General features: G+C 39.8%; 1 protein-coding gene across 8 annotated transcripts in view; it reads left to right on the forward strand.

Annotated features, from left to right (window-relative positions):
- Window positions 1-27,987, forward strand: part of LOC107220983 (myelin regulatory factor-like protein) — a 50,710-nt gene that overhangs the window by 2,712 nt on the left and 20,011 nt on the right. Inside the window, exon 1 of one of the 8 annotated variants that reach the window (XM_046737531.1) lies at window positions 23,870-24,609. The exons of 1 other annotated variant lie outside the window; for it this stretch is intronic. In XM_046737531.1, the coding sequence (XP_046593487.1) occupies window positions 24,480-24,609 (130 nt within the window). In that variant the 5' untranslated portion in view covers window positions 23,870-24,479. Of the gene's footprint in view, window positions 1-23,869; window positions 24,610-27,987 lie in introns of those variants that run through there. 6 more of the 8 variants (XM_046737526.1, XM_046737530.1, XM_015659809.2 and 3 more) reach the window with 6 other exon arrangements.

Here is a 27,987-nt window from a genome sequence, read left to right on the forward strand (position 1 = left end):
AAATCATCGAATACCGTCTCAATCACGTAAAACGCACAATACGTCTATGACCGTTGACTGAACTGTTCGCGCGTCGCTGATCGCGAGACGCAGGTAAATACAAGGTGTTGTAACGACGATAATAAATACGGGCGAAAAAGAAGATTGTTAGATAAAAAATCCGGAAAGCAATTATTGAGTATAAAACTTTAGCCCATTATCGATGATGCAAAGATATTTAACACAGCTGCGATGTGTTGTTTTGAATTCATCCGTCCTGCATCTGCAAACGGGATTTAAATCTTGTACAATACGTTGTATATTATTTAAAATGCGAAATAGCAATATCGTGGCTCAAAGATATATCGAGTCGCCGTCGAGCTATGATGCATTTCAGATAAAAACAACCGGCGATCATCCCTACCTCATAAATAATAACAAACAACATTATCGCGATTGCACGGGACACGTGTGTGCGTGTGTCTGTGTGTTCGTGTACATGAGTTAAAGATATGATATACGTGCCTCACACACACACACACGTGTATTTATACAAAAACCCCGCGCTCTCGGAGAAGCTCGCATATTACTTATCGGCGATCATTCGAGTCGCAATAATAGCCCCGAGGGGTAGGTTCAAAATGGCCGATTCGAATCGCGAGGCGCATGCGAGGACCGCGTCTAAATCCACCCTTGAAGCCTTACTGGCTGTTGGCCACCCTCCTGAACGTAAACCCGCCTCTCCTTCTCCTCCAAGAAGGCGTCCGTCCCTCCAGTGATACGATATCACGATCGGAATCCGCGAGACATGCGCCAACGATTACTTCCTGCTAGTTATACAAACTTCGCCCCCCCCCCCCCCGCCCCCAGCCCCTGTACCAAAAGCTAAGACGAATAAACGATGAAGAAAAAGAAGCGAAAGTAGGAGAAGAAGAAAATTTACACATAGATGTACGTACGTACATAGACGGAGGCACGCATATCTACACAATTATTGTGAGTATAGTTACTATATAACAGAGTTTATAGGTATAATATAAAACACGTGCATCGGTGCTGTGCTCCTCTTATATCATAGAAATTTATCACCCTTCAAGTCGCGTTGACGTATCGTTTTATTTTCTTTAGCATCGAACGCGTTTTTGCCCTCTTTTTTGGCATACGCAACGCATACTTTTATTTATTTTGACTGAACAGGTAGGTATCACGTAGGTATACCGTGTAGCTTTACACCTGTGTATATTTTATTTTCCCGCGACGTTGCGACCTGTTTCGATGATGATAAAACGTATGTTGTATGTTATATACATATACAGCGATCCCAAATGCAATTTTATCACACATTGATAATCGTGACAAATAATTGGAACGATCAAATTTCGCGGTTTCCCAAATTAGAAATTAGCTTACGTTCTAAATCGTTTATTGTACATATATACGGTTACAGTCGACGTTTCAGTATCCATTGTATACCAAACCGTGTATGCATGAAACCAGAGGAGAAGTTTTATCGCTGGAATGTCGTGAAAAGTGAAAAATCGAAGAATGTTATAGTCCTCGATGCAGAAAATCTTTTTTTTTTTTTTTTCAAAAATTAATCGCAGAGTTCAAGACTCTGGACGTAAAATATCCGAGAAAAGAAACAGTCAGTCCAACACTTAACAGTAAAATATACCCACAGCCTCGCCTGTATAATTTAAACGTTTTATACCTTTCTACAGCTGGAGATGAAGCGACGCGGTGAACGCAATATTCGCATGTTTGGGATTTGACACCTGACCCTCGATCAGGGGCGGTCACAAACCCACCTGCGTGAGAATCGACACCACGCAGGGTGCACATTACGCGTCCGATGTCCACAAACCGCCCCCAATATTTTCCCAACCGAACCCCCATAAAACGCCGACTGCATCAGCGGCCGCAGCTTTGACGAATAACATTCCCCCTGCAGCGAGAGGACGGGGAGGGGTTTGTTTAATCGATGACGACCCTGTGATCCCGATATAATATTGTACTAAACCTAACTGCAGGACCTTCGTCCTTCCGACCTCTGCAGCGTCGAATTAACGCCTTTATTATCAATGATGCAGACGAGTTTCTGAAAACGATTTCGCGACGCTTGAATTCAGGCCGATCAAGAATTGCGTCAAGAATTTATGCATACTCCCGAAACTGATTTCTTTCAAGTTGGAAAGGTTTTCACATCCAAAGTTCTTCGTGTTCTATTTTTCGGTCAGTAAGTAAGCAACATCTTTCAGCAGGTATCGGTGTAATCTGACTTAATCGTCGTGTTTATATCCGGGCGTTTATTTTCCTACCCAAATTAACGCCTATCAGCTGCACCAATTAATTCCGAGAATATGCTTTATCATTAGGTACAAGGTATACCAGATATAATATCTAGTCTGGTTTTTGTAGAACCGCCGGCGACTTAAGTATGGTCAGTACGGAGTGATTCGTACCTACTTTATGTATGCCGAGCATGGAGTTTCCATATCTGGGAGAAGTAACGAAACACATCTACGAACTGGACATTGTTGGCAGGCGAAGACTCGAATGAAATGAAAGTAAAAAGTTTCGAAGATTATCATTGAGTCAGTGCTTCATTGCCTCGAACTTTCCGCGTATCTTATACGTCTACAAAATACTTTACCCGCTTGCATTGCATCCAAAATTGATCACTTTTTTGTAGAACTATTCCATTCGTTCCAGCATCGTCTTGCCCTGCGGTACGGACATTTTTTCATTTTACAGAGGTTGAAAACTCACATGTTAGATTAATTGTGATATCGAGATTGATTAACACAGCGATCCTTTACATGCGGGCAAAAATGGTAACGGAAATCATCATGAATAATTGATGTGTCGAACTTCAAGCTACTTTTGGTTTTATTGAATAATTACGTATAAACGGGGTTAATATGGGTCGACAGTGCAAAGATATAAACTATAGGTAAGTAAACTATGAGTAAATAAACGACCCCCTTCCGTTTCCACTTCTATAATGAACTCCGGTCTCTAGCCATAAGGAATAAGTTGTAAAATCAAGCACCGAGAGATATTTTTAGTTTCGGTTACCGCTCAGTCCTTAACTATTTTCATTTTCTACCACAATCGAAAAACATAGTTCCAGATACAAAATGAAAATTAGTTTTCGTTACTTAGATATAGTAACCGGAAAGTCTAGTATCCGTTACGATTCTTTCTCATTACGATCACTGTTGCTATATTTTCTCGTAACTGTTGCCGAAAATTAACGCTTGTGCAACAATAAATTGACGTTAAAGCCTTGTTTAACTAAAAAAGTGCAGTAAACCTCACAAACTGATTTTGCGTTGCAATTGCCAAAAAAGGATCGACAATAACGCAAAATGGTTAGGCGTACCTTGTTTTTCATAATTCCAACAATATTCGTATAGTATTTGTTGAATAGAAAACTCAAGGTAAAGATCTCTGGGGCTCTTTCCAGAGAATTCTCTGCCTCTGCTGGGGTTCCACAGGGCTCCCATTTGGGGCCACTTCTGTTCTTATTATTCATAAACGATATAGTTTTTACCTCTTTGTCTAGCAATATCCTTTCATTCGCCGATGACATTAAACTTTTTATGAAAACTTGTAACCTATCTGACTCCATCAAGCTGCAAGACGATCTTAGTGCAATAATGAGCTGGTGCAATATGAATAAATTAGGGCTAAACCTTAGTAAATGTAAATCAATGTCCTTAGCCCGAGGCTCTTATATTGTTCATGAGTACACACTAGGTGGCTCTCATCTTTGTTCACGGGTTGATTCAATTAAGGATCTTGGGATCCTATTTGATTCTGGTCTGCCTTTTGCACCTCATATTGCTAAGATCATACGTAGGGCCGAAAAGTTGTGGTTTTTTATTATTCGCAACACACTATGTTTTAAGGACTGGGAAACCATCCGTTAGCTGTATATGACTCGATAAATCTGTCCTAATGTACGGCTCCACAGTTTGGCGCCCTGACTACAAAAATGGCATTTATGTGATGGAACGTCTTCAGCACAGAGCTCTGCGTTATATGTCAGCTAAGGCCTTGTCCCCGATGCATAAGTTTGATCACGACTACCATCGAGTTGCTGCTAAATTTAGTGTTCCTTCCATCCTCTCACCTATGGAGATTGTTGACTTGCTGTTCCTTTTTAAGGTTACGTCCGGGAATATTCTATCTGTTGAGTTGCGAGGGCTCATACCTACTCGGTCTCAAACTTACGCGACTCGGAGTCCTGACCTTTTCTACCCTAGAGTGGGACGTGCTCGCTTTTTCGACTGTGAGCCCGTCTTTCGTATCTGTACTCTGTACAATAATTGTTCTTTCATTTTGCCCGACTTGTATGATTTTTCGTTAAGCGTTCGTCGTGTGGCGTCGTTATTGAAATCAAAGTTTTGAGATTCTTAATCTTAAGTTTTGGTTCATTCTTTTATCAAGGTTAAAATTGGTTGTAACAGCGGATATTGATCGGATTTGATTACTTATAAGTGTAATGCATATGTATCTTTTTTTTCTTCTTCAAAAAGGCTGCGGCCGTATAAGAAACAAATAAATAAATAAATAAATAAATATTCAGACAGTTTTTTTAACGATACTCGTTTTACTGAATTTTCCTAGTTACTGTAACAAATGAAATTTTTCTCAGCGAGTGATACGCATCATGCTGCAGGACTTTACGCGGCGATAGTACGCCGGTAGGTAAAGGTGTATCTGTATCCGTAATTGCATGGGTAATCTGGGCGATCGTACAGGAGGTATACCTCGTACGAGCATGGCGATGACGCGACGACGGACGCGGGTCCAATTTGCGAAATTATAGTTGCCGGAAACACGCGGTTGGTCACTTCCGCGAAAATTTTACTACCGCGTTAGATGAGGTTTAGGGGGGTCGGTGAGACCGCCTCGATTTCCCATCAAAAGCCGATATGCACGCCGAATATTTTCAACCGCTGCGGAAAAATCACCGACAAACAAAAAAAAACAACTCCATCCGGTTTCCGGCTCGTAGTTACACGAACGATGATCATTTCTGGAAATGATTGTGAACGTGAAATGCAGAGCTTGTGATCTGGACCATGACGAAGTGGAAAAAGGGAGGACAGAGATCGCGGAAAGTCCGATTGTCAGTTCGGTGTTTTTCACCAAATTAAAATTACAATGCGTGACTGACGACTCGGCTGTATAATAATAATAACAACAGTACTTTTCCACGTGTCACGTTTATAAATCTTCTTCGGTTTATTGGGTACAGCCTTTTTAATCCCGAATTCTGCCCCACCGTGCAACAAAAACCAAAATAAAAGGACGAATGCAGGGAGACAGCGTTGTAACGAAGAGAGAAACAATGAAAAATTTTCTCAAGGTAAACTCGTTCGTCAGAAGGAGAAAAAAAAATTGAAAAAAAAAAAAACTAATAAAGAAGAAAAAAAAAAGAAAAGAAATAAAAAATACAAGACGTGTGCAGAAGAGAAAAGAAGAAAATATGATGAAAAGAAAACAAAAGAATAAGAAACACAAGGTTATCGGTACAAATGTCCTTTGTAACTTCTATATATTATTATCTATTAAGAGTGTATAAACGCGGACGATGTTATGCAATCGTTTTTCTAGAACTATCAACAATCCGTATATCACATACATTCTTCAATCTCTCCGCTTATTTGTGCAGTTTCTCTCTCTCTTTCTCTCTGTCTCTCTCGCATTCTTCTTCTATTATATTCTCATCCGCGTTGCTAACAACGATCCATACCTTGCGTATAGCGATTTGCTTCCTCATTTTCAAAGTGTCGTCGATAAATCTGCCCACTGTGGTCAATTATATTGTAATATGTTGTACGTATCTAACTTTACTTAAACACCTTGAACTTTACGCCGTGAATCTTCAGCTATAGAAAGTCTTATTAGTGGTAACAACAAGGCTTGAAATTCCGACATATATATATATACGACTATCGACGCCATTTATTATACATCCATGAGTAATAATAAGCCTTTCGATTATGAATCAAATTGGATTCACGTCTATGAAATTACGTACCGAGAAAATTATCTTAATAAACGCCGGCTGAATATGTTGGGAGATTGAAGCGCTGTGTGTAAAAAAAAATTATTATGTAAACTGATGAGAAAAATCAGTTCGAGCCGGCGAAATTTCTTTAACAATTTTTACGGAACTCGCATCATTGGAGAAGCGGAATTTTTCGGCAACCTATATCGTCACGATTTCGACGAGATATAATCCGAGAAATTGTCTGGAAATAGCCAGCATAATTAACGCGATATCACGGTCAAAATAACCTCCATTAAGGGGATCATTTCCTCGAAGACGATAAGCGAATGTTCCCATTCACTATTAGTAATTCGTATAAATCTTAAAACATATCGGAACGAAGTTCCAAATAGTTTCAATACGACTAGACGATTTCTGAAAACGTCGTGCCGGTGAAATTGAAATCCAATTAAAAATCGTCTTCTGACAAACATCGCACCGTATGAATAGTACAGGTACACCTATTTGTGTGACGAGAGAAAGATCTCGTTCTATTCTCTTCTATTCATCATAAATTCTTTTCTCAGCTCGGTGCACGGGCGTCATATGTCGAGAAAAGTGCAACGTATTTGCACACCTTATAGGTGCGTCCAGCGCAAAATGCACGGGGGGGGGGGGATCAAAACCAGATATAATGTACACTAGACAATGCATTCCGTAACGAGTTGTTCGGTATAAGGTTTCGGTGAACTCGTATCGGCGAAAACCGAAAAGGTTTCAGGAATACAATAGAGAGAAATATTTAGCTAACCCGTTTACTTTAAAATGAAAATATTTACTGAAAATGCTTTTTTTTTTTTTTGCAGAGAAGCACTTTGTTTTTGTGTCTTTTTTGAAAATTTACATTTCTCCAGCAATGTGAGAATTATAATTATAACAAATGAATACCGGCAGTCATCGATTTGTCGGAAAGTTTTACCCCTATTTCATACGTGCAATGATATCTCGCGAAAATTGTTGAAAAAAAAAAACAACTGAAATCAATGTAACGTACAAGAAAGCGAATGGGTTAAAAGTAGACACCTGGAATAAAATTTCGCGACAACTATGCGTAACAACGCCTTTTTTTCTACGCGTTCTAAGCTCAACTAAGATCAACTGTGCGAGAGAACAGTCAAACGAAACGTTTTTATAGTTGAAATCCGTACTATACTCTAACAGTCATGTACCGGACATTCTTTCGCTATCAGTGCGCACTTACCGATCGTACATCGCTGAAGTTGCACACACGTTGATGGCAGATTCGTGCGTCAATGTCCGAAGCTCGACGTCACAACGACGAATCATCGTAATCATCGTTGATGGGTTCCCCTCCGGCGGAAGATGGTCGCTTCGCCGGTTGGCCGGTCGGTCGAATCCAGTTTTTCACATTCGAATTAGTTGTTATAACACACAGCTGCTACGGGTGACGGTGATCCGGAGGCTGAGACAAATCCTGGAGAATGAGGTTTAAACTAACGGTAATCGAAGACGAAAAATTTTCCGTTAACGAACTGCCGATATTTTCCTCTATTTTTCTGCATGCGCATCGAATACACGTTTCAATTGCAGAAGGAACGAATCGGTGCATTGTTGGGCGTTGCGAATGCACGCGATAGATGATTGTATACACTGAGAAAAATTTCATTTGTTACATAGTAACTAGAAAAATTGAGTAAAACAGGTTTCGTTGAAAAAAAAAACAGTTCGAAATCGTTGGAATTACGAAAAACGAGGTACGCCTAACCATTTTGCGCTATTCTCGATCCTTTTTCGGTAATTGCAACGCAAAATCAGTTTCTTCGGTTTATTGTACTTTTTTAGTTAAATAAGGCTTTAACGTCAATTTATTGCAGCACAAGCATTAAATTTTTGCAACAGTTACAAGAAAATGAAGTAACAGTGATCGTAATGAGCAAGAATCGTAACGGATACTAGACTTTCCGGTTACTATATCTAAGGAATGAAAACTAATTTTCATTTTGTACCTAGAATTGTATCTTTCGATTGTGGTAAAAAATGAAAATAGTCAAGGACTGAGCGGTAACTGAAACTAAAAATTACTCTCGGTGTAATGTTGCACGTATTACTGCGCCTTTACTTCTTTCAGTCAACTTTTCGCTAGCATTATACCTCGTACCTCCGGTAATACGTGTGCGAGGTGTGCGTCAATTTTCAAGAACAACAACGAGGCCGCGGTCGTCTGGTGTTTGACGAGAAGATAATATTTTTTTTATAAATATCGAAATGTTTCACGGACTGTGCACATTTCACGTTGTCTTCATGTCGGAGGGACGCTTTTTTCAAAAGTCTAATACACGTAGATTATATATCCAATTATCGTCAGCGCCAGAGACGGTCAAACATCGACGACCGCTTGGCTATCGGTCATTGCCTATTCCCGTTTTCATCAGAAATGTCTCTATCCTCGTTCGTACGCACATCAAATTTACGACTCTAGTATCCGTTTTTATCATTTTTTGCTCTTCCTTTCATGCTCGACGCGACAAAGGCGCAACCTATCGTTTCGATTCGATTTCGTTGGATTAATATGTCATTCGGAGTATTTACAACTACCGCAACTTTATAGCCGATCGTGCAACGGTATACAGGTGTAATAAATTAAACACACTGTTCAAGTCTTGTCGAGAAGTGGGCTTTTTCTTCCTCCGATCTCTGCAGTCGTTGTCGATCCGCTGACGGACGGACGGACGGACAAAGTTTTTCCCCGATCGTTCGTTCGCACTGGAGAAAGTTCGATATCTGTTTTATCTATGTTTTTTTTTTCGAAAGGTACAAAAGACTATAAACATCGAATTGAAGTCGATCGAAATATCCCACCAGTGCAAAACTTCAGCTTTTTTATACGTGTGTAATAGAAAATGCAGTATAAACGATTATTTTTATCGTTACCAGAGCTCTTATAGCGACAGCACGCTCTGGTTGTTCGTTGAGAAAGTTTGGGAGAAAAAGAAAAGAAAAAAGTAAAAAACACCGATAAAGGGAGAGGAAAAGAAACCTCGAACTGAAAAGAAAACGAATGAAATTAATAAATAAATTTAACAAAAAAAGAAGCAAGAAAAGAAAAAACAGGATAATTCAAATATTTTTACGAGGCGAAATGTTCTTTGTTAACAACGATTAGAGATATTATCGCTCCGTTCGTAAATCTACAGGAAGCGTAGAATCTCATGGAAAATTGTTCGCTCTACCAGATTCATCCGGTGATACTGTAATTGCATATATTGTATATATAATTGTATATATATATATATATATATACACACATATATATTATCTCTGCGGAAGATTTACGGCCGCATGCAATCCTTCGTGAGATTTCCATTGAAATCGTCGAGTCTGATGATTTAAAATTTGTATTGTCGGTTACGTGCGGGGTATAATACATGTAACCAGCAAAAAGCAAATTTGGAATTGTGACGCAAGTGGAAAAATAATAACGCGTGATTCCGTTCATACGTTGCCCGCACGAGCAATAAGCCAATCGATCCAAGGCCCAAAGGTGCACACGATTAATCAATTTCGGATATTTAGCGAGCTAAACGAAGAGAATAAAAAACATCAGCAACACGAAAAGATAAAAAGAAAGAGATTATCGAGGACCGGGCGAAAATCTTGACGAATGACAGAATTTTTTTTCATCGTTGAGAAAACTCCCGTAAATCTTTCCGGATCGTATTTTATGTTTATATCGCAGCATAACGTAAAACGAGCCACTGGCTCCGTTCGCGTGTTCTCGACTTGTCGAAACGACGACGAGACGACGATGATAATAATAATTGCACTTTTCTGACTTGTTCAACCTGGTACTTTCACAGTCATCCGGTTGGCAAGAGCCGTTTAGACTCTCCTAACCCTTCCCGATCCGAGAACCATGAATCGAGATAAGCCTTCGGATGTCTGCGTTTCGGCAACGTCTACTTTACACTTGTTCCTCGGCTCGTCGTTACGCACGTACACGCTGTGCTTACGCACACTCACACACGGTTGTGCAGGTAGGTAGAGCCATTACGTCAGGTGGGGCGGTACCCAACTACTTCCGGATCGAGAGTCAGGGTTATTGCATTGTCAACCGAGTTACAGACAAGTTTTTCATCTCTAACGCATCATCTTATCGTTTGAAGTCGGATTTTTCAAGAGTAATTGAACGAACACGTTGAGTGATACAATTATTTTCCAACGATCGACGCAATATTCGAATCGCCTGATTCGCGGGATTGAAAAGTTAAGTTTATTCACGCGTTGCGTTTTATACAAGTTGAAAAAAATGTCGGTAAATTGGTATACCGATTGTATGATCTTCTACCTACCAATTGTCATTTATCGTATTGTTTATAATATAATTGTTATTATAATATAAGGACGGGCTTAGAAACATGTCGTATCCAAAAGCAACGTTATCGGAAACCTCGTTGCGTTTCATCCCGAGATAATGACGAGGCGACGAAATTACAGTCTCTGAACAGCGCAGCGTGCGGATCGTGTTCTCGATTGAATCACGTAACCGCGGTTCATGGATCAAGTTTTATTCTTCGTTGCACAGTGTTCACGCTATGATTTGTTACACATCGACCAAATGTGAGTGTAACTCGAATGCCTTCTTGCTCGGTTAATCGCACGACGATGACGCACCTCGCGCCTTTAACAGGTATTCACAGCTTTGCAATGCTCGCCAAGCAAACGCCCGCTAAACGTGCAAATCCACGTGAGACCCAATTTCTCACAGCAAAGATACGACGGATGATAGGAGGTGAGAAACTAGAATTGGAACATCCAATTTTTATAGAGGCAAAAAGTTTATTTAAAAAATTTAAGAAACATGGAAAGTCCAAGTACAGAAAATTAAAAATACAGAAAGTCGAAATGCGAAATGACAAAATATACGAAGGTCACAACGTAGAACGGCAAAATTGAGAATCCGTGTACGATTCTATATTATCAAGATGAATACTAACGATTTTCTACATTTCGGCATTACATGTTCTAAACTTTCGATTCTTTTACTTCTCTATACTTATACTTCTAAAGATTTTTCAATTCTATATCTTAAACTTTAGCTTCTTTAAAAATTCGACATTGTGGCCCTTCGACTTTTTCATCTTTCCATGTTTTTACTCCCATCTCGTTGGATTCACCGAAAGTCGACAACGCCGTTTCAACACATCGTCAACTGACATTTCGTCACCACGCGTATATACGCAGCAATAAATCGTACAACTTATACTCAAAGTGCAGGGATCGAGCCGTTAATTCCTCACGCATGGGTACCAAATAAATTCCCACAACTTATAACTCGTCAAATTAGTACACCCGATACCGTTAGCTATTTATTTGTATTTTTTTTTGTAAAAATTTGCATCTCGAGAGGCACGGGCTAATGTTAATGCCGATGGCACAACAATTCTCTGTTGTGCGATTTTGCAATCCGATGGATCGGCGGATCGAGACCCGGCTAGGAATGAGCCGGTCCCGTCTTTTATTGACTAGGAACACGTCGAACCTTTCACCTGCCGCGATCGCCACGGTTCAGCGCCAATGGACGAATGCCGTGTCTGCTGTATGGGGAATGTTCGACTCAAAGTACATGCACGGAGTCGGAATAGACACTCGCCTTTGTTCTTTTCTATTTCTTATCCTACTCCCACGCAACGGAGGCGAGGAGAGAACCTTAACGGGATTCTTGGAACCTCCAACGTAACGTACGCTCTGCGATATTAATCCTACTCTCGATTCTGCTTCACAGCTTATCGATTCAATCGATGCGATGCGATCTTTATTGTCGCCAAATTCACTACTTTTCTTTGAAGACCGAGGAAAGTGACACGCGTAATGCAACGTCAGAAGAGATCGGAGAGTTTTCAGGCTCAAAGACTTTCCTTCTTTTCGAACCATTCGTCTTTGTGACTTGGGACTATCGACACGATGCGATCGATTTCTTGAAACGATTGGTTTTCGATATGATGGATAATTGACACGTAAATACCATCCAATTAAGATATTATAATTTACGGTTGGGTTTGGTCGCACGGTTCTGCCTAATGTTCATCACGTATATAGTAAACTTACTGCAAAAGAGATAATTCTAAGCTGAGGACAGTCAAGTTGTATGTATTTCATACGTGACAAACGTTGATACAATCCTATTGATAAGAATTCAAAATAACAGGCATCAAGGCTTTGAATCTTTGTATTAAAACTTACGCACGCTGCTGAAAGAGAATAAAAAATCAGCCTGTCCTCGTATAATAAAGTTTCACGAAGTTTGATAGTCGTTCTCGATGCTTCTTTCGTGCCGCATTGTTACACGCGTTTCCAGCTCCTTCGATTCGCGATATATATCACGCATCGCGTATCGTATCTTTATCTCGAACATTACGGCGATAGCAAGACAATTTTCTCGTCTCATCCTTTATACCAGCAGATCGATATTTGCGGCTTTTTTTTCTTGATCCAAGTACATTGTCACAAGGGATACCTGGAAACAGCTATTGACCGACATTCTCAGCCTAATTTTGCAAAATGATCGTTACGTACAAACTGTTGGATTTATTTTTCTTCCAATCGTTACGTTAGTCGTATACGTTTTTCGTTCTCGCGGACTCAAGACGTCCTTCGATATGCCCTCGCTGATGTCTGGATGTCGTGTTTTCCGTTTGGTCACGCCAACATTTCCACCTCCTCTCGTCGTCGTCGTTTTTGCACCACAGGAAACTCGATCAGAGGACGACGACAGCGAAGAAGACCTCCTCGAATCGAATTCTGCATGCAGTCGTAGAAAATATACGAATATTTTATATTATACTTTAACATGCGGATTCCTCCTGTGTAAATTACGCTGCAGATACGCCTATATTTCAAACCACATACATACTATATACGTGAATACGTACGCATGTTACATGGATACCATGCTACGTATCTCAATTTTTATGCGCTGTCTTTTTTCGTTTCTTTCCCCCCTCATTCCCATTTCGGCCGCTTGCGATCCTGCACTTACGTATATCTTGTTTGTTTTATCTTAAATTTAAGCCTGTCGTGCAGTATATAAATATGCATACGTGGTGTAGTATTGCGTGTAAATATTTTATAGTGTGTGTAGTTGCGTCGGAAAGTTACCGAGGTTTTCTTGTGCTCGTTGTTCAAGTTTTTTGAAACATATTTTGAAGGAAAAACTTGCATAAGATTATATCAAGAAAGTATATAATTCGAATGTACAGGGATTTTCACTGTTTGTCACAGTTTACGGATCTTGGAGATTCACCTCCTAAGAAACCTTCCATCGATCGTGTGTTTGTTCATTGAATTGTATATCGAACGAATAAAAACCGAAGAATAAACTCGATCACAAACAATCATCGTGTCTGGTTATCGCAAAAGTAACGAGTATTTTCGTATCATCGGCTCACGCCTGAGGCATTGAAATTACTCACTCGTGTGACGTCACCCATATTTATAAGCTCTGTTCAAAGAAGCGGGACTTCTTATCGTGCACCTGTAATTAAGAATCGATGAAATGTAAACTTGTCGCAGATTTCCAAACTTCGTTTACGTTCAATAAACACTTGGCTTTTAGAATTTCTTACGGCACTGCGCGTCGCGATGCCGCCAATTTTTGACCTCGATAATTTAATACCTATCCACATGTAATTTTTCATTATCTCCAGCCACCAGTCTGCCTGCACGTGGGCACAGCGATTGCGCCGCTGAAATTATTCTCCTTCGTTGCAGGGAAACGGATTTTCATATTCGGTACAATTTTCGTTCAAGTAAGAGATTACTCTTCGCTATTCTTCGGAGAAGGAACGCAGGTATAATCCATGTACCTGCAACTACGAATTTATCGCAAGTGACTCGATAAAATTATCGTCATCGTCTCTGCTTTGCGTTTATTAATTGTCATTAATCGATCGTTTCTGTATATAATATATTCACTTTCAAGACTTATTAAAACGTCGATCCGATCCTTGCGTTAATTCTTGTAAATATTTTTCAACCGATTCGAAAGCCTTCGATGATAACTTCTGCTGATGCCGCTGCACACGGAAATCCTAGATTATAATATCCGTGGATCCGGGTTTGCGCCGGCGCGTCGCGACGCTGCGGAAGAAACACGCGATATATCAAACGGCGTACAGAATTTCTACTTCTTCCATAAGTTTACCTCGAATCGATATCAAGCGGCCGGGGAATATTGCCGGTACGTTCTTTATAATTCGCCTAGAATGACGGAGGGTCGGGGGAAGGGGCTTTTGGGGCATGACGTGCAGCTCGGAAAGGATAAGAAAAATGGACGAACGGAGTACCTACCGCGATTTAGGTGCAACGTACACGTCGACAAAAGTCGCGACAGCAGTCGCAGCCGCAACAATTTATTACTTCAAGTTCCGATTCTTTGACATGTACTTATAACCACAGCGTTCCAAAATGTTGAAGAAATTTTCTTTTCCATCTTTAGATTCTTTTGACGGGCACTGAGAAAATTTGCATTTGTTATAGTTGCGTTAAAAATGTAGAATAACGGTTTGAATATTGTTGGTATATAACGAAAAAATGAGGTAAAATTGTACAGTTGCGAAAACGTTTCATGATTATCGCATCGTTGCAATGAATCTCCGTTTGTTTAGTCTACACTATAGATACTTTTTCATTTAAACAAGGCCTTGAAATTAAATTATCGCAATAGTTAAAAGCAAATGTAGTACCGAGTGACCATGATAAAAAAACAGCGATAATACGTACCAAAAATTTTTTTTGTCACGGCAACGCGAAATTTATTTTAAATTCACACCTATAATATAACTATATTCCATCGGTTATGCAGGTGAAGAATGAAAACAATTCATGTTTCTACGTCGACGCTGCGGTAACAAGTTGAAGCGAACTCTGTAAGAATAACCAAAAATAATCAATTGCCGATTAAATGGATTGTTTTATCTCACAATCGGTTTTCGTTCTTTACTCCCATCAACGACGCAGTACAATATCAATTTATGTGATTAAAGTATAAATTACTATCATTGTCTTACTTACTATAAGTACCTATTTCATACAACAAGTGAAATATCAATGAATATTTTTACTTGAAATTGAAAAATATTTTGAACGAAACTTTCGTTTCATATGCAGCGTTTCAAAAAAATAGGAAACGAGCGACTAATCCTTGTAATCGTTTAATTATTTACCGATTCAATCGAGTCGCGTTCGATTATTTTTAACTCACGATCAGCGGCCGTAGCTATAACTCTGCATCTTAAATATCATGAGCTCGAAATCGAAGAAGGATAATCGACGTACGGAGCGTGTGTTTCGAGTTCCTACGTCAATTAAAACTGTAACGAACATCGCACACGCGTAGAGTTGGCGCAGATTGATCAAATATTCGAATTACGATCGTACCAGCGAACGGACGGTGCGGCGTGACGTAGCGTACAAGATCATCCGGGCATGTGGAGTCTGTCGATCGGAGCCAGACCAGTGAGATTATCGCTCTTAATTGATCCCCGGGGAGCCTGATTCTCTCCGGGTATCGGAAATCGGCTGTTCAAAAACCTTCCTATTATTTCAATTTCAGACACAGTATATTATTCCTCGGACTCGTTGAAACAGCAGCAGCAACGACGTCGGCGGTGGTGGTGGTGGTCTTGTTGCTTGAACGATTGTCCGAACGTTTCTCCGCGTGTCAGGAGCAAATATAATCGAATATAATGAAATATAATGAAATAATATGATGAATCATCTTCAGCCGCAATGCCAGTTGCGAAAATTATTTGCCACCAGGATGAAGTGGGTAACGTTGCTGTAAACGATGCATGTTTGGGAAAAATCGTTACACCGAGGGAAATTTTTAGTTCCCCTTACCGCTCAGTCCTTGACTATTTTCATTTTTTACCACAATCGAAAAATATAATTCTAGGTACAAAATGAAAATTAGTTTTCATTACTTAGATATGGTAACCGGAAAGTCTAGCATCCGTTACTATTCTTGCTCATTACGATCACTGTTACTACATTTTCTTGTAACTGTTGGAAAAATGTAATGCTTGTGCTGCAATAAATTGACGTTAAAGCCTTATTTAACTAAAAAAGTAGAGTAAACCGAAGAAACTGATTTGGCGTTGCAATTACCAAAAAGGGATCGACGACAGCGCAGAATGGTTAGGCGTACCTCGTTTTTCGTAATTTCAACAATATTCGAACAGTTTTCCTTAACGATACCTGTTTTACTGAATTTTTCTAGTTACTGTAACAATTGAAAATTTTCTCAGTGTACTTCGCACCTTTAAGAATGTCTAAAATTTAGTAAACCATGATAAAAAAAAATAAACACTCATATTTTGCTAAGCCGACACCTCGAAAATCATAAAATTACGTGCAACAATGATTTTTCCATAGTTTTCCTCCCGATGTATAATCGTTACATTATCGTTACTAACTTCATCCGCATAATTTACTTGCATCGTTCGTTGCATCAATTTTTCTCTACTTTCGTAAAAAATTTACGAGATTGCGAGTTAGTAACTTTCGTAAAGTCGATATGGCGTTGAATGGTTTTAGAATAAAAAAGATAAACACTATTTGGCTATTTTAAAAAATTATTTGAAACGCCGAGCTGATATTGTTTTAAACGTATCCTTTTCGAAGGATCATTCTAAGGTTTCCAAAATATCTAGGTAGGTGTAACGACTTTTTCTTCACGGTTTAGTTTACACAACTTAACAATGTATGTCTCACCTCGTGAAAGTTCAAATATGTTCCCAGATATATTATACATTTCGGTTAATTTTTTACCAACTTTTCGCCGTGTCACTGAACCCGAAATTCCATTCTATATTCAAATTACACATTTCAGCCGGATCCTGCAGTTTGGTTTGCGCAAATTTACATAACGCACACGCGTGGCGTTGTAAATATGAAAATAACGAACGCATGGATAAAACTTGTGTACGCACATTTGTACGCAACATAACAGCACTGCAGTGCAATGCCTTGGTGCCTCATAATCGCGACGATGAAACTCCAAACCGTTCTGCTTACACAATGCGTAACTTGATCTGTACACGAGAGACGGAGAATTAAACTTTCGAAGTCGTCGATAGTGAAGAAAAATGCCATTATTACTTGCGAAGTTTGCAGAAATATTTTAAACGGTTCATTCGTTACGTGTAATCGTTGATGTGTAAACTGCAGGGTCTGGAAAATTCACTTATAGAAATCGCAAATTACCCTTCAAACTCGTTGTATGTATTTAAAGAATGTATTTACTGCTATTGGAGTAATAAAAAAAAGAAAAAATATATGTTGATTGAGCTTAACAAACGTGACGAAAGAAACGTTTTCTGGATTGAGAAAAATGTACTTCCGCTCAGGTAACCCAGATTTATTATTATTGCGACTACCTTCTTAATCGAAGAAATGACATTTCCCCTAGTCATATTTGATAACTTCGTGTCCTTTCCCTGCGCGATTGTTATGTTAAATAAATATTTCGGTATACTTAACACGGCGTCACCACGCGGTCATTCACTGGTTGTTTTCGTCCGTGGCTAATCGCAGCCTTTATACCGAATTATCTAGGTATATATAATTGACTCGACGGCCACAAGTCTATTCTAATTCATTATGGTAACGAAAAAATATACATATAGTGTCGCGGTATACGTCGAATAACTCGTATTAATTATACGTATATTTAATGTTTACTCCGGTTTCAATTGACATTCGCAAGAAACGAACGTTTTGAGAATACCAACTTCTTGGAAATATTTATCTGCAGGCATGCAGCACGGATTTCCTCGAATTACACGTATGATGAACCGAGAAGGTGAAATTTCGCTGCCCGAAATTCAGGCTCAAAATCAAACAAATAAATAAATAAATAAATAAATAAATAAATAAAATCTCATCGCACCTCTCAAATTTGCAGCATTTTACGCGTTGCGGTTAAAAAAAAACACCCTACACACGAACGTATTTCCACGTCTCGAAACGAGGCCTCGAATAAATTCTACCGCATCGCGTGGGGCCGCTTATGCGACATAAAAGTTCTTCGATACAGTCGCGGCAGCAGCAGCAGCAACAGCAGTCGTGTAAATGTCAAAAAATAAGTAATGCGCCGTTTAACTCTCGACCCTTAACCCTCGAGTAAATGGGGGTATTTGTCGGGCGTAAATATTTACATGTTATCATCGAGTCCCCGGAGGATCAGGGGGGCAGAAACGCGTTTACACACCCCCGCCTTTCCACGTTTGCGTGCGGCCTCCGGTTGATCCGACGACGCGCTAATGCCCGTCGATTACACGCACCGTACGTTTCTACGGGCAGGTGGAGAAAAGAGTACGTGAGGAGGGAGGGAGGGAGGGAGGAGAACGATTCGGTTTTCGGGTGTTCGTCGCTGCCCTGACGAATTCGAAGGGGGGACTACTTTTTTTTTCAAGCCTTTTTTTTTATTTATTACGAGACCTGTTATGTAGAAAGTTCACGGATAAATTGTAATAATTGCGTATTTAGATTAATTAAAGTCGGGGTGCAAGTCACTGTTCAATTTCAAAGGGGTGAAATCACACGTTTTAGCCACCTATTCTGGTCTAGTTGTCATCGTAGATAAAAGAAGCTTCAGAGCTTTCACGTGTTACCGAGCGAATAAGGTTGCTGCGTCGAAACATGTTGTTTTATTTTAAAAACAGTCTTGTTTCACAGATTTTAAACTGTAAACACGTTTTGACATTGAAACTTTTTCTTCCCCATTTTTCAATTTCGCTGCTTGTTAATTCGATGCGTTAGATCATAAACCTGTTCATTTTACTCTGTAAAGCCTAGATTGAATAGTTAGTTTTCAAGTTATTTCAATGGGATACGGTTGAAAATTTTCAATACCTCATTGAAAACCATGTTGAGCGGAGTCTTCGGCGATAACTGCAAGTATTTGCTGCAATTTTGTGTGCGACCCGTGATGCAAACTTGACTTTTACGTATAAAACGAAATTCCCTTCTCTAATTGCCCGGCCTTCCTGCAGCAGGTTCATTTTTTCATACCAAGAGCTACTCTGGAAAGGGAATTTCAATATTCATCTCAAATTTGATTTTCTTTAGGCACGGCCCTGAATCGAACTGGCTTTTCAGTCTTGAAACTGAAAATTATTCCCGTACAACGAAACGTTCGTGTTTGATCTATCGATCAGCGTGACTGCTGACTTTGAAAGTCTGCGATTCGTGCCTCCGAAATAATTATCACCTGCGCAAGTGTGGATCACGTATAGTCGTTATACGTACCCTACAAATCCCGGAATACATGTAAACGAATGTTACTGTATTCAATCTGCTGAACATGTGAGAATATTGGTTACAGAACCACATATATGCGTATGCAGAATGATTTGCGCAGTCGTTTTGTTGCCGAAAGATAGATACTTCATTCGATCCGCGAAATTTGGCACGAATTATCGAAAGTTTTAGGCAAAGGCTTCTTCTCTCGGTGGAACGATGCGTGTTTTGGCGAAATCGTTTCTTCCCGTCTTTAAGATCATCTGAAATTTGGTAAATCACGATATACAAAACATACTCACTCCTTAAACCTTTCCGGCGTCATTTTAACGTCATATCGGATAAGCTGATATTATACACTAGTGAAAGGTGCGTTGTTTCTCTTTGTTACCAGTGGTCCAATATTAACAAAAGTTAAAAAAACAAGACACACTTCAGCTATCGAGAAGCGAAGTTGAGGCTCCGATTCTCGCTTGCCGGGACTTATCGAAAGATCCCCTTAAAAAAAAAAATAATCAAGTTGACCCGTTTTTACGTATATATGAGAAGATCGTTTCGCGATATCTTTTCTGTTCTGTCAACCGCGAGGAAAGTTTAAACAGACAAATGGCAAGTATGTTATTATGTTTAAAGCGGGATAAATTAAATGCGATTATAAATTGTTGGATAACATCTCTGAAAATTTCTTATTTCGCTCGGAGGAAGCATTCAATTATTTTACGCGGTCGTACAAGTTTTACCGTCTTATACACACATATATAGTATGTACGTACAACAATAGGGTATGAAAACGTCTAATTATAAACCATTGAAGAGAAATTTATACGTCACCAAGATCCCGAGGCATCGTCGAGGCGTCTCGTGACTGCGGAGAAATTTTATAGAAAATCCTTTGACGAACGTGCATCGAACGATTTTCCGTTTTTAATCTAACTGCATCAGATTTACACGTATAATGAGCAAACTCGAGTATGATTCTCGAGGTATTTGAAGAATTTTAAACGGCACGAGCTGCGGAGTCGGAGCACAGATAATTGCAGCAAGAAAACGTACCGGATACGGTATATAATATGGAAGAATACAGATAGGGGGAAGTAAAATTGTATAACCGCATGATAATATATTTAAGCGTTACGGCAGAATTACGCGTGCTGCAATGTTCAATCTTTGATCAGATATCCGGTATTCGCAGGATATTCCGGAGGACTTAATTGCTGATTGGCTGCACGGCTTGCTGCGGCGCTTGTTGCGTAATTAAAAAATGAGAAACTCTTCGACACGCGCATACCAAAAGCGATTCTACAGTCTGTCTTCTGCAGAGCCTGCTGATTTTTGTATTACACGCATTATGCGGTTGAAAAGATTGCTTGGCAAAATTTTATACTTTTTATTAATTTTCTCTAAAGACAGGCCGTGAATTAAGTATTCGTGAGATTGTCGCGTTCGTGAGCTACGAAGATCTATTTTAAAATACGAAAATACATATGAAATACTGGAATCGTGAGAGTCCGGTAGGTCCTTTAGATTTCAATCCATCATGGTTCATTTAATTCGGAAGATTATTTTTTTTTATAGAGTCCTACTGGAATGGATGTGTATGTTATTCAATTCTCAATTCAATATTGCTATTAGTTCACGGTTGTAATTAATATCGCTGCAACGTGTTGCGTGATCAAATATTAAACGATATCAACGTCGTGGTCAAAAAGTCTTTCAGCGAATTCGTAGCTATACTTGAAAAGTTCATTCTGAACGAAATGAATCCTCGTAGCATTGATTTTTGACTTTCTAGAATTTGTGATTTAAGATTAGGCTTCGATGTCTGTAATTCTTTTGTTTCAACGTCCAGTATTTATCATTTTTGTTTATTTAACGAGACCTACGCAACTTATCCGATACATTAAGTAACTTGATAAATCATCGACTCAATCTACGACTATCTCGTAATGAAAATTAGTAAATAGTATCGACTATTGGCCAACCTGCAAACTCCTCAAACGAACACCGCCGACGTTTTCGTGCTCGAGACAATTGCCTGACGGATAAATAACCGATAAATCGAATCTCGAATGTAACGTACGATACGTGATGCGCAGCCTGCTTCACAGGGCTCGGAACAACGAGGCAAACGAAACGTCCCGATGCAGCGTTTACTGTTATAAAAGTTTGACAATATGCATTGTACATGCTAAATTGCAGTCAAACGAGGTCAATGAGATCCGTCAACTTATATTCATACAGAATCACTATCCATGAGACTTGATAAGTTGCGTGTTAACCGAATTTTTTCATAAACCCGATCAGCGGTCTCATGATTCCCCCGACTCGTTTGTCATTGAGAGAAATTTTTAGTTCCGGTTACCGCTCAGTCCTTAACTATTTTTATTCTTTACCGCAATCGAAAAATATAGTTCTAGGTAGAAAATGAAAATTAGTTTTCTAGCTGTTACCGGAAAGTCTAGTATTCGTTACGATTCTTTCTCATTACGATCACTGTTACTATATTTTCTTGTAACTGTTGCGAAAATTTAACGCTCGTGCAACAATAAATTGATGTTAAAGCGTTATTTAACTAAAAAAGTAGAGTAAACCTCCGAAACTGATTTTGCGTTGCAATTACCAAAAAAGTATCGACAGTAGCGCAAAGTGGTTACGCGTACCTCGTTTTTCGTAATTTCAACAATATTGAAAAAGTTTTTTTTAACGATACCTGTTTTACTCAATTTTTCTAGTTACTGTAAAAAATAAAATTTTTCTCACAATCAGTGTAGAACAGGAATTATGCGATTTTAGCTTCCAATAAGTGCATATATAATCCTCGAATCGCAATTGAAAATACAATTACGTTCAGATCGACACTTGCGGAGGTGATTAATTTACCGAGAAAAATCCAGTAATCACCAATTCGGATAGACTGTGCCAATTGAGTACGTAAAAAATAAAACTACGATATACCTACACGTCCTTAAGCGCGATCGTATTTAGGATTATTCAAGATCGATTTCCGTCCGAATGGAAACACTCGTAAAATTATTCATCGTCGAGTTGCAGTTGCACGGCAATCGTGCGCATCGAAAAAATGGCGCAATCAATATTATAACCTAGGCTTTCTGTATAATCTATTTTTTTTTCTACGACAAATGGCTGCGTTTCACGTTATGCATCGCGGACTGCGGCTCGCACGTTATTTCAAAACTATATATATACACACACCATAAATATCAGTTGATCAACCGTCTTTGAACGCAAAAGGAATGAAATGAAAGATTTTCAGCCATGCATTTGTTACACGTTATACATCAACATTATGTAACCGTGTATGGAAAGAAATATTTTCGAAACACACGAAACGGTGACTGTCGTTAAGGAGAAAGAAAGAACATGGTCGTTGTGCGTTTATTGAAACTGATAAAATCGGTCGGCCACAGATTTTTTTAATACGTTGTACGAACACGGTAAGTTTTTTTTCACGCGACAATTTTTTCCTCCTTCAACCAAGTCTATCGGCTTTCCAATATCTGTAACAAAGATCTACCGTTTGTGATTTAATGAATTTTGATAAATCTATAAAATATTCAAATACTTGTATACATTATAAATATGCATGGATGTAATAGCGTTGTACGCGGATTATATACTCAAATTAATTTCCCCTGCTGATTTATTATATCCTTTATAACTATTCAGGACTATCAGGTTACGATACAAAAATACATTGTTTAATGAGCGCATTAAGAGTTACTACCCGGAGACTGAAATCGGCATTGATTACCAATTACGGTCGGGGTTCTTAATATCAGTCATCCGACGTTTAGAAATGTCCTGCAACGACGATCGTACAAAGGCTAAAACTACTCCTAGACACGACATCTCGTGATAAATTATAACTCGTAGACATTCGTGAAATACGTGTATATATATATATATATATACCTAATACCTAATATAATTGACAAGTTATTACAGAGAACGGACGATCTGTACGTATGTACGTACACGTCACACCGCCGCACTTCACACATCATCAATACACATTCAATGCGTACAAGGTGTACAAACCTGCCGCAGCTAAAAAGTTTAAACAAGAAAACAATATATCCGACGAACACTTGAAACAGCCCAAGATTAGCTGTATAAGAGTAAAAAAAAAAGGAAAAACATTCCCACTCCCAGCTTTCGCAAATTCGATCACGCTGCGAGACGCGTAAGGAAAATTAGTAAAAACCTTCAACGACGCGTAGTTTTAGGCAATAAAAAGGGGTATTCCGATAAAACCTTTCGAGTTACTAGCGAGTGATGAAAATTTTTTGAAAAAAGAAGGGGTGGGGATCACCGTCGTCCCCTGGAACGATGCCTGGGGTGTAATTTGGCAACCCCATGTTCGACGACTCGAGGTTAGCGCCGCCCTCGTCGGCTCGACTCCCACCACTTTCTTCTACGTAGGTACGCCGAAGTTGGTCGGTTCCGTTGGTTGCTACAAACACTGTGTTGCACAGGTTTGTAACTGCGCGAAGGAACCGCGGCCAGGCCGACCTCTCCCACCACCTCAACCCTCCCAAGAGCTGGCATTCGATATCACCTACGACTTGAAACTAGCGGAACTTTTCTATCCTACGGTTTGACGCGAGTTATCGCTCTTGTGACGGACGATTCGAGTTCAACTGACGGTACCGTTGCTTCGTTGAAAATTCGTTGAAAATTCGTTTGTCGTTGATTGGTTGGAACGCGGAGCTGCAAAAATTTGAAATAAACATAAAACGAGAAAAACGGACATGTAACATCTCCAGAAACGTGTACGAAGTCAACCGAACACGGAACACCGAGTGCGATGAAAGGGTTTTTCGGGAACGTTCCGGAGTGAAGTGCGACTTTGCAGGACCGGGAAAACAAAACGGTAAAATCGCGCGTGGTGGAAACTTTTTTGGTGAACCTTGAGGGAAGCTTTTCGCCTGCCATTTGGCGACAATTTTCGAATTTGAGATGAACCCTGGGCCGGATGTTTCGCCGGCGGACGCTTACATGCTGCTGGACTGATTTCTTGGTCTAAAACGCTAGACAATCTGCAGCATGTAGCGGACTTTGTGAAGTGTAAAAGTGCTTGACGCGAGACACTCGTTCGTGCGAAGTGCTAAACGCGCCGCTCATCGATTTAACGGCTAAAATCGTATCCGCGATGGAGTTTCCCTGGGCGATTCAGCACCATCCCGATTCTTCTCAGAGCACTCCAGGTCATCCCGTTGAACACGAGGACTCGGGCGTCATTCCGCACTCGGCGACTCGACGCCTCTTGACCCAAGTTGCAGGTGAGCCGCGAAATTGGCGGGAAATTCAAAACAGACGCCAAGTTTTCGCCGACAGATGCGAAAATGAGCAGACTGATATTCGAACGAAAGAAAACGATTAATTTTCCGGTCCATCCGATTGCTTCCAAACGATTATACAGACAGACCTGATGGTTTATCTTTCCTCCAGAGTTTTCGAAAATTCATCCCAGACTCGAGAAACATCCTGGAAAACAATCTGCACGTGTTTATTGTTCCCGCGTAGTGCGTTAGATTTTGAGAAATTTGTCGGAAGGTTTTTTCTTTTCTTTGCTTTTTTTTTCTTTTCTTTGCTTTTTTTTTCTTGTCGTTTTCACAATAACGGCGGAAGCGTGATTATGTTTGCACAACTTGTACTCTGGTTTTTTTTTTTTTATCGCGGACGCGCGGAAATACCTGAGGCGTGTCCATTTGTATAGTCGGATCGAATAGGTGGGTTATGATACATTTCGGATCATCTTGTCGTCGCGCTGTGTTTGTCGCTGCATAGCGGCTCGTGCCGTACAAATGAAAGTCTGTTGTTTGTCGGGTGTTTGTATCGAGTGTTTCTGCTTTTTACACACTTTCAGTTGGACAAACACGCTCGATCTGAATATTTCGTTGAGTCTTGAACGGCCAGCCGCGGACGGCAAATAAAAGAATCGAAAGCTGAAATCGGGCTAATTGCATGGGTCGTATTGAAGTGTATCTTTTTTAAAGAAAACAAATAAAAAAAAAATAAGTAAAAATAAACCCAAACCGTCTAATCGCCTAAAATCGATTTAGATCCTTTTTCGACTAACCCGTGGCCTTCAACTCCACTTTGCAATGAACTTAGAAATTTGTTTGTCCTCAGTTTACGCGGCGGCTATTTTTAACATTTTTAGTAAACATGTATTGCACGATAAAATTAAACACCCGTGGTAATTCCGCATGGGTGGTAAAATAAATTCTATCCTATAATTGCGGTATAAACGATGCTAATTTTCGAAAGTCGAATATTATGTACATACCTACACGCAAAGTCGCATAGCTATATAATTTACAACCACGTGTCCGCAGGTGTGATACGAAATTCATTTCCCACTATTAATCCGGCACGGGTGTTTCCTGTTTTACACTGTAAATGGGCTCTCGCACGTTCGACGACTGGACGAGAAGGGAAAGAGAAGAAATAAAAAAAAAGAAAATGAAAATTACGCAATAATCGCAGTGCTAGGCCGACTTCTCGCTAATTTCTTTGCGCAACACGGCTGAATCATCCCGCAAATTCTCAAAAGTTCCGCAGCGGTTCGACGATTTCGGTTAGCCCACATTTTGTATTACATTAGGTACCTACCTACCTATATTACAAACCGCGTGCTGAGCTGCGACCCGTTTGCGATTCGTTACCGAACCATTTAGCGCATCTCGATGAAGTAGGCTTACAAGTTGAGTTGTAACTCGCGATTCGTTCCGCACGGAGTCGCGCTCAGAGAAATTTCGTGTTACATATAGGCGCACACGTTTACATACATACGTACGATTCTGTATTTTTAGCAATATTATATGCCAAACACACCGCGGTCCGTGCGTTCCGGTTTTTGCAGTTCCCTCGTTTCTTGGATATTTTTCCCCCGTCACCATCAAGCGGGATCATCGTCTGCAGTATTTAATAATCATGCAGACGCGTGGATTTAATTTTTTTATTTTATTTTCAGCGTAGTACAAATTTTCTCCAGGTTCAAGTAATTCGCAATTTATCGTTACTTTTCGCAAATTTAGAGATCCGGTTCGAAACTCAATGAACCGGTACATGATAAAACGATACTTACTGATATTTTACAAACGCAGTTCTCATTCAAAGTTATTCTAACGTTGTAAAATTGTCGTTGTTTTCAATTTTTTTAATCACTTTCACGTTATACGCCGAGTTCGATCTCGTGAATTTTCATGGTCATGCCGTACATATACATATAATTGATCACTTTCGAGTGCGAGAAAAATATGAAGATTTTTCTCATTAACTTTGATGTTTTCCGGATCGTCGGTGGCGCGTGATGATTTTTATATATGTATTATATATCATATATTTTTATATACCCGCGAGTTTCGATGCTAGCATTCCAATTATAATCCTCACAATATCCCGCAGGGTTAAAGCTCCTGATGTTATTCTACCCCGTGCGTGCAACATTATGTATATATATATATATATATATATACATACACACAGTGCGAAATCTAATTTTGACAATATTGAACTCGTGCAATTCAGCGGAACTTGCGTGCGAAATTATTGCGCATTTCGTTTCGTTGCCAAAAAGAACAGCGTGGATGAGTGTATAAGTAAAAGAGAGACACCGTGTCAGGTTGCTTACATTTCCTCTGCGCCTTCGCAGAATATCGCTGCGAATGGGACAATATAATTTTCGCACAGTGGTGATTCATTGACTGGAAGATCGTGATCGGCTGCGATGTAGACGTGGAATTGCGTTTTAAAAAATGATAAAAGTTTTTTCAGAATTTAGGATCCCGGCATTGTTAATTTTTAACACTATTGCAATAAAGTAGGACTGCACGATCAGGAATTCGGGAACTAGCGCGTTCCTTTGGCAGTCGAAGACTATGTCGAATATCTTCTGACCCAGATTCAAACGTTTTCCTCCGCGGTAGGCGAGCGTCTATTGTCAAATTTTTTTCCCTCTCTCTGTTTTTTCTTTATTCACTTATTCATTTATTTATTTATTTCCTCACGATCCGAGGAACGAATCACACTTTTCACACACCCGTATACCTAGGTATACGCTCCACGTTCATAACCCACTTTGAAATCGAGTCGCGTTCAACGAGTTATTCTCTTCTTCGAAACCTGGAAAGAGGAAAAAGTGAAAGAAAAAGCATGATTCTTTGTATCCGCAGCGGCGGCAGGAATGGAACGGTCTTCGAGACTTTACACATTTTCTTTACCCGTTCGATAAATCGTATTGTTGTATAAACCAAGTATTGTATATCGAGTAGGTATCCACTGGTGTGACGCAAGAAAACCGCGGGATCTGCGTTTTACACTTTCTTTTGTAAGAATGTTCGAACCGTTTGTAAATATCCCGTGATTTGCGACAAAACTCGCGTCAGGATTGGCAAGGTGAGCCGCATGTCCATTTTTAATCGGGTATTTCCACGCCCGGTCCTGCAGATTCTTACCTCCAAACATTCCTGCCGACGATCACAACAAGCGCGGCGATTAATCATAACTAACGTCGTGTTGTTGTTATTATCACAAGCATAGGTATAATAATTTCGGAGGAAAGATGGCAGCTAGGGGTGTTTTTGAGGGGGACAATCGGCACCTGACGCCCCCTGCAACCTGCAGCTCACATCCTTTGAACCCTCTAAATAACG

This window comes from Neodiprion lecontei, chromosome 4, assembly GCF_021901455.1.
Source record: "Neodiprion lecontei isolate iyNeoLeco1 chromosome 4, iyNeoLeco1.1, whole genome shotgun sequence".
Lineage (NCBI taxonomy): Eukaryota > Metazoa > Arthropoda > Insecta > Hymenoptera > Diprionidae > Neodiprion > Neodiprion lecontei.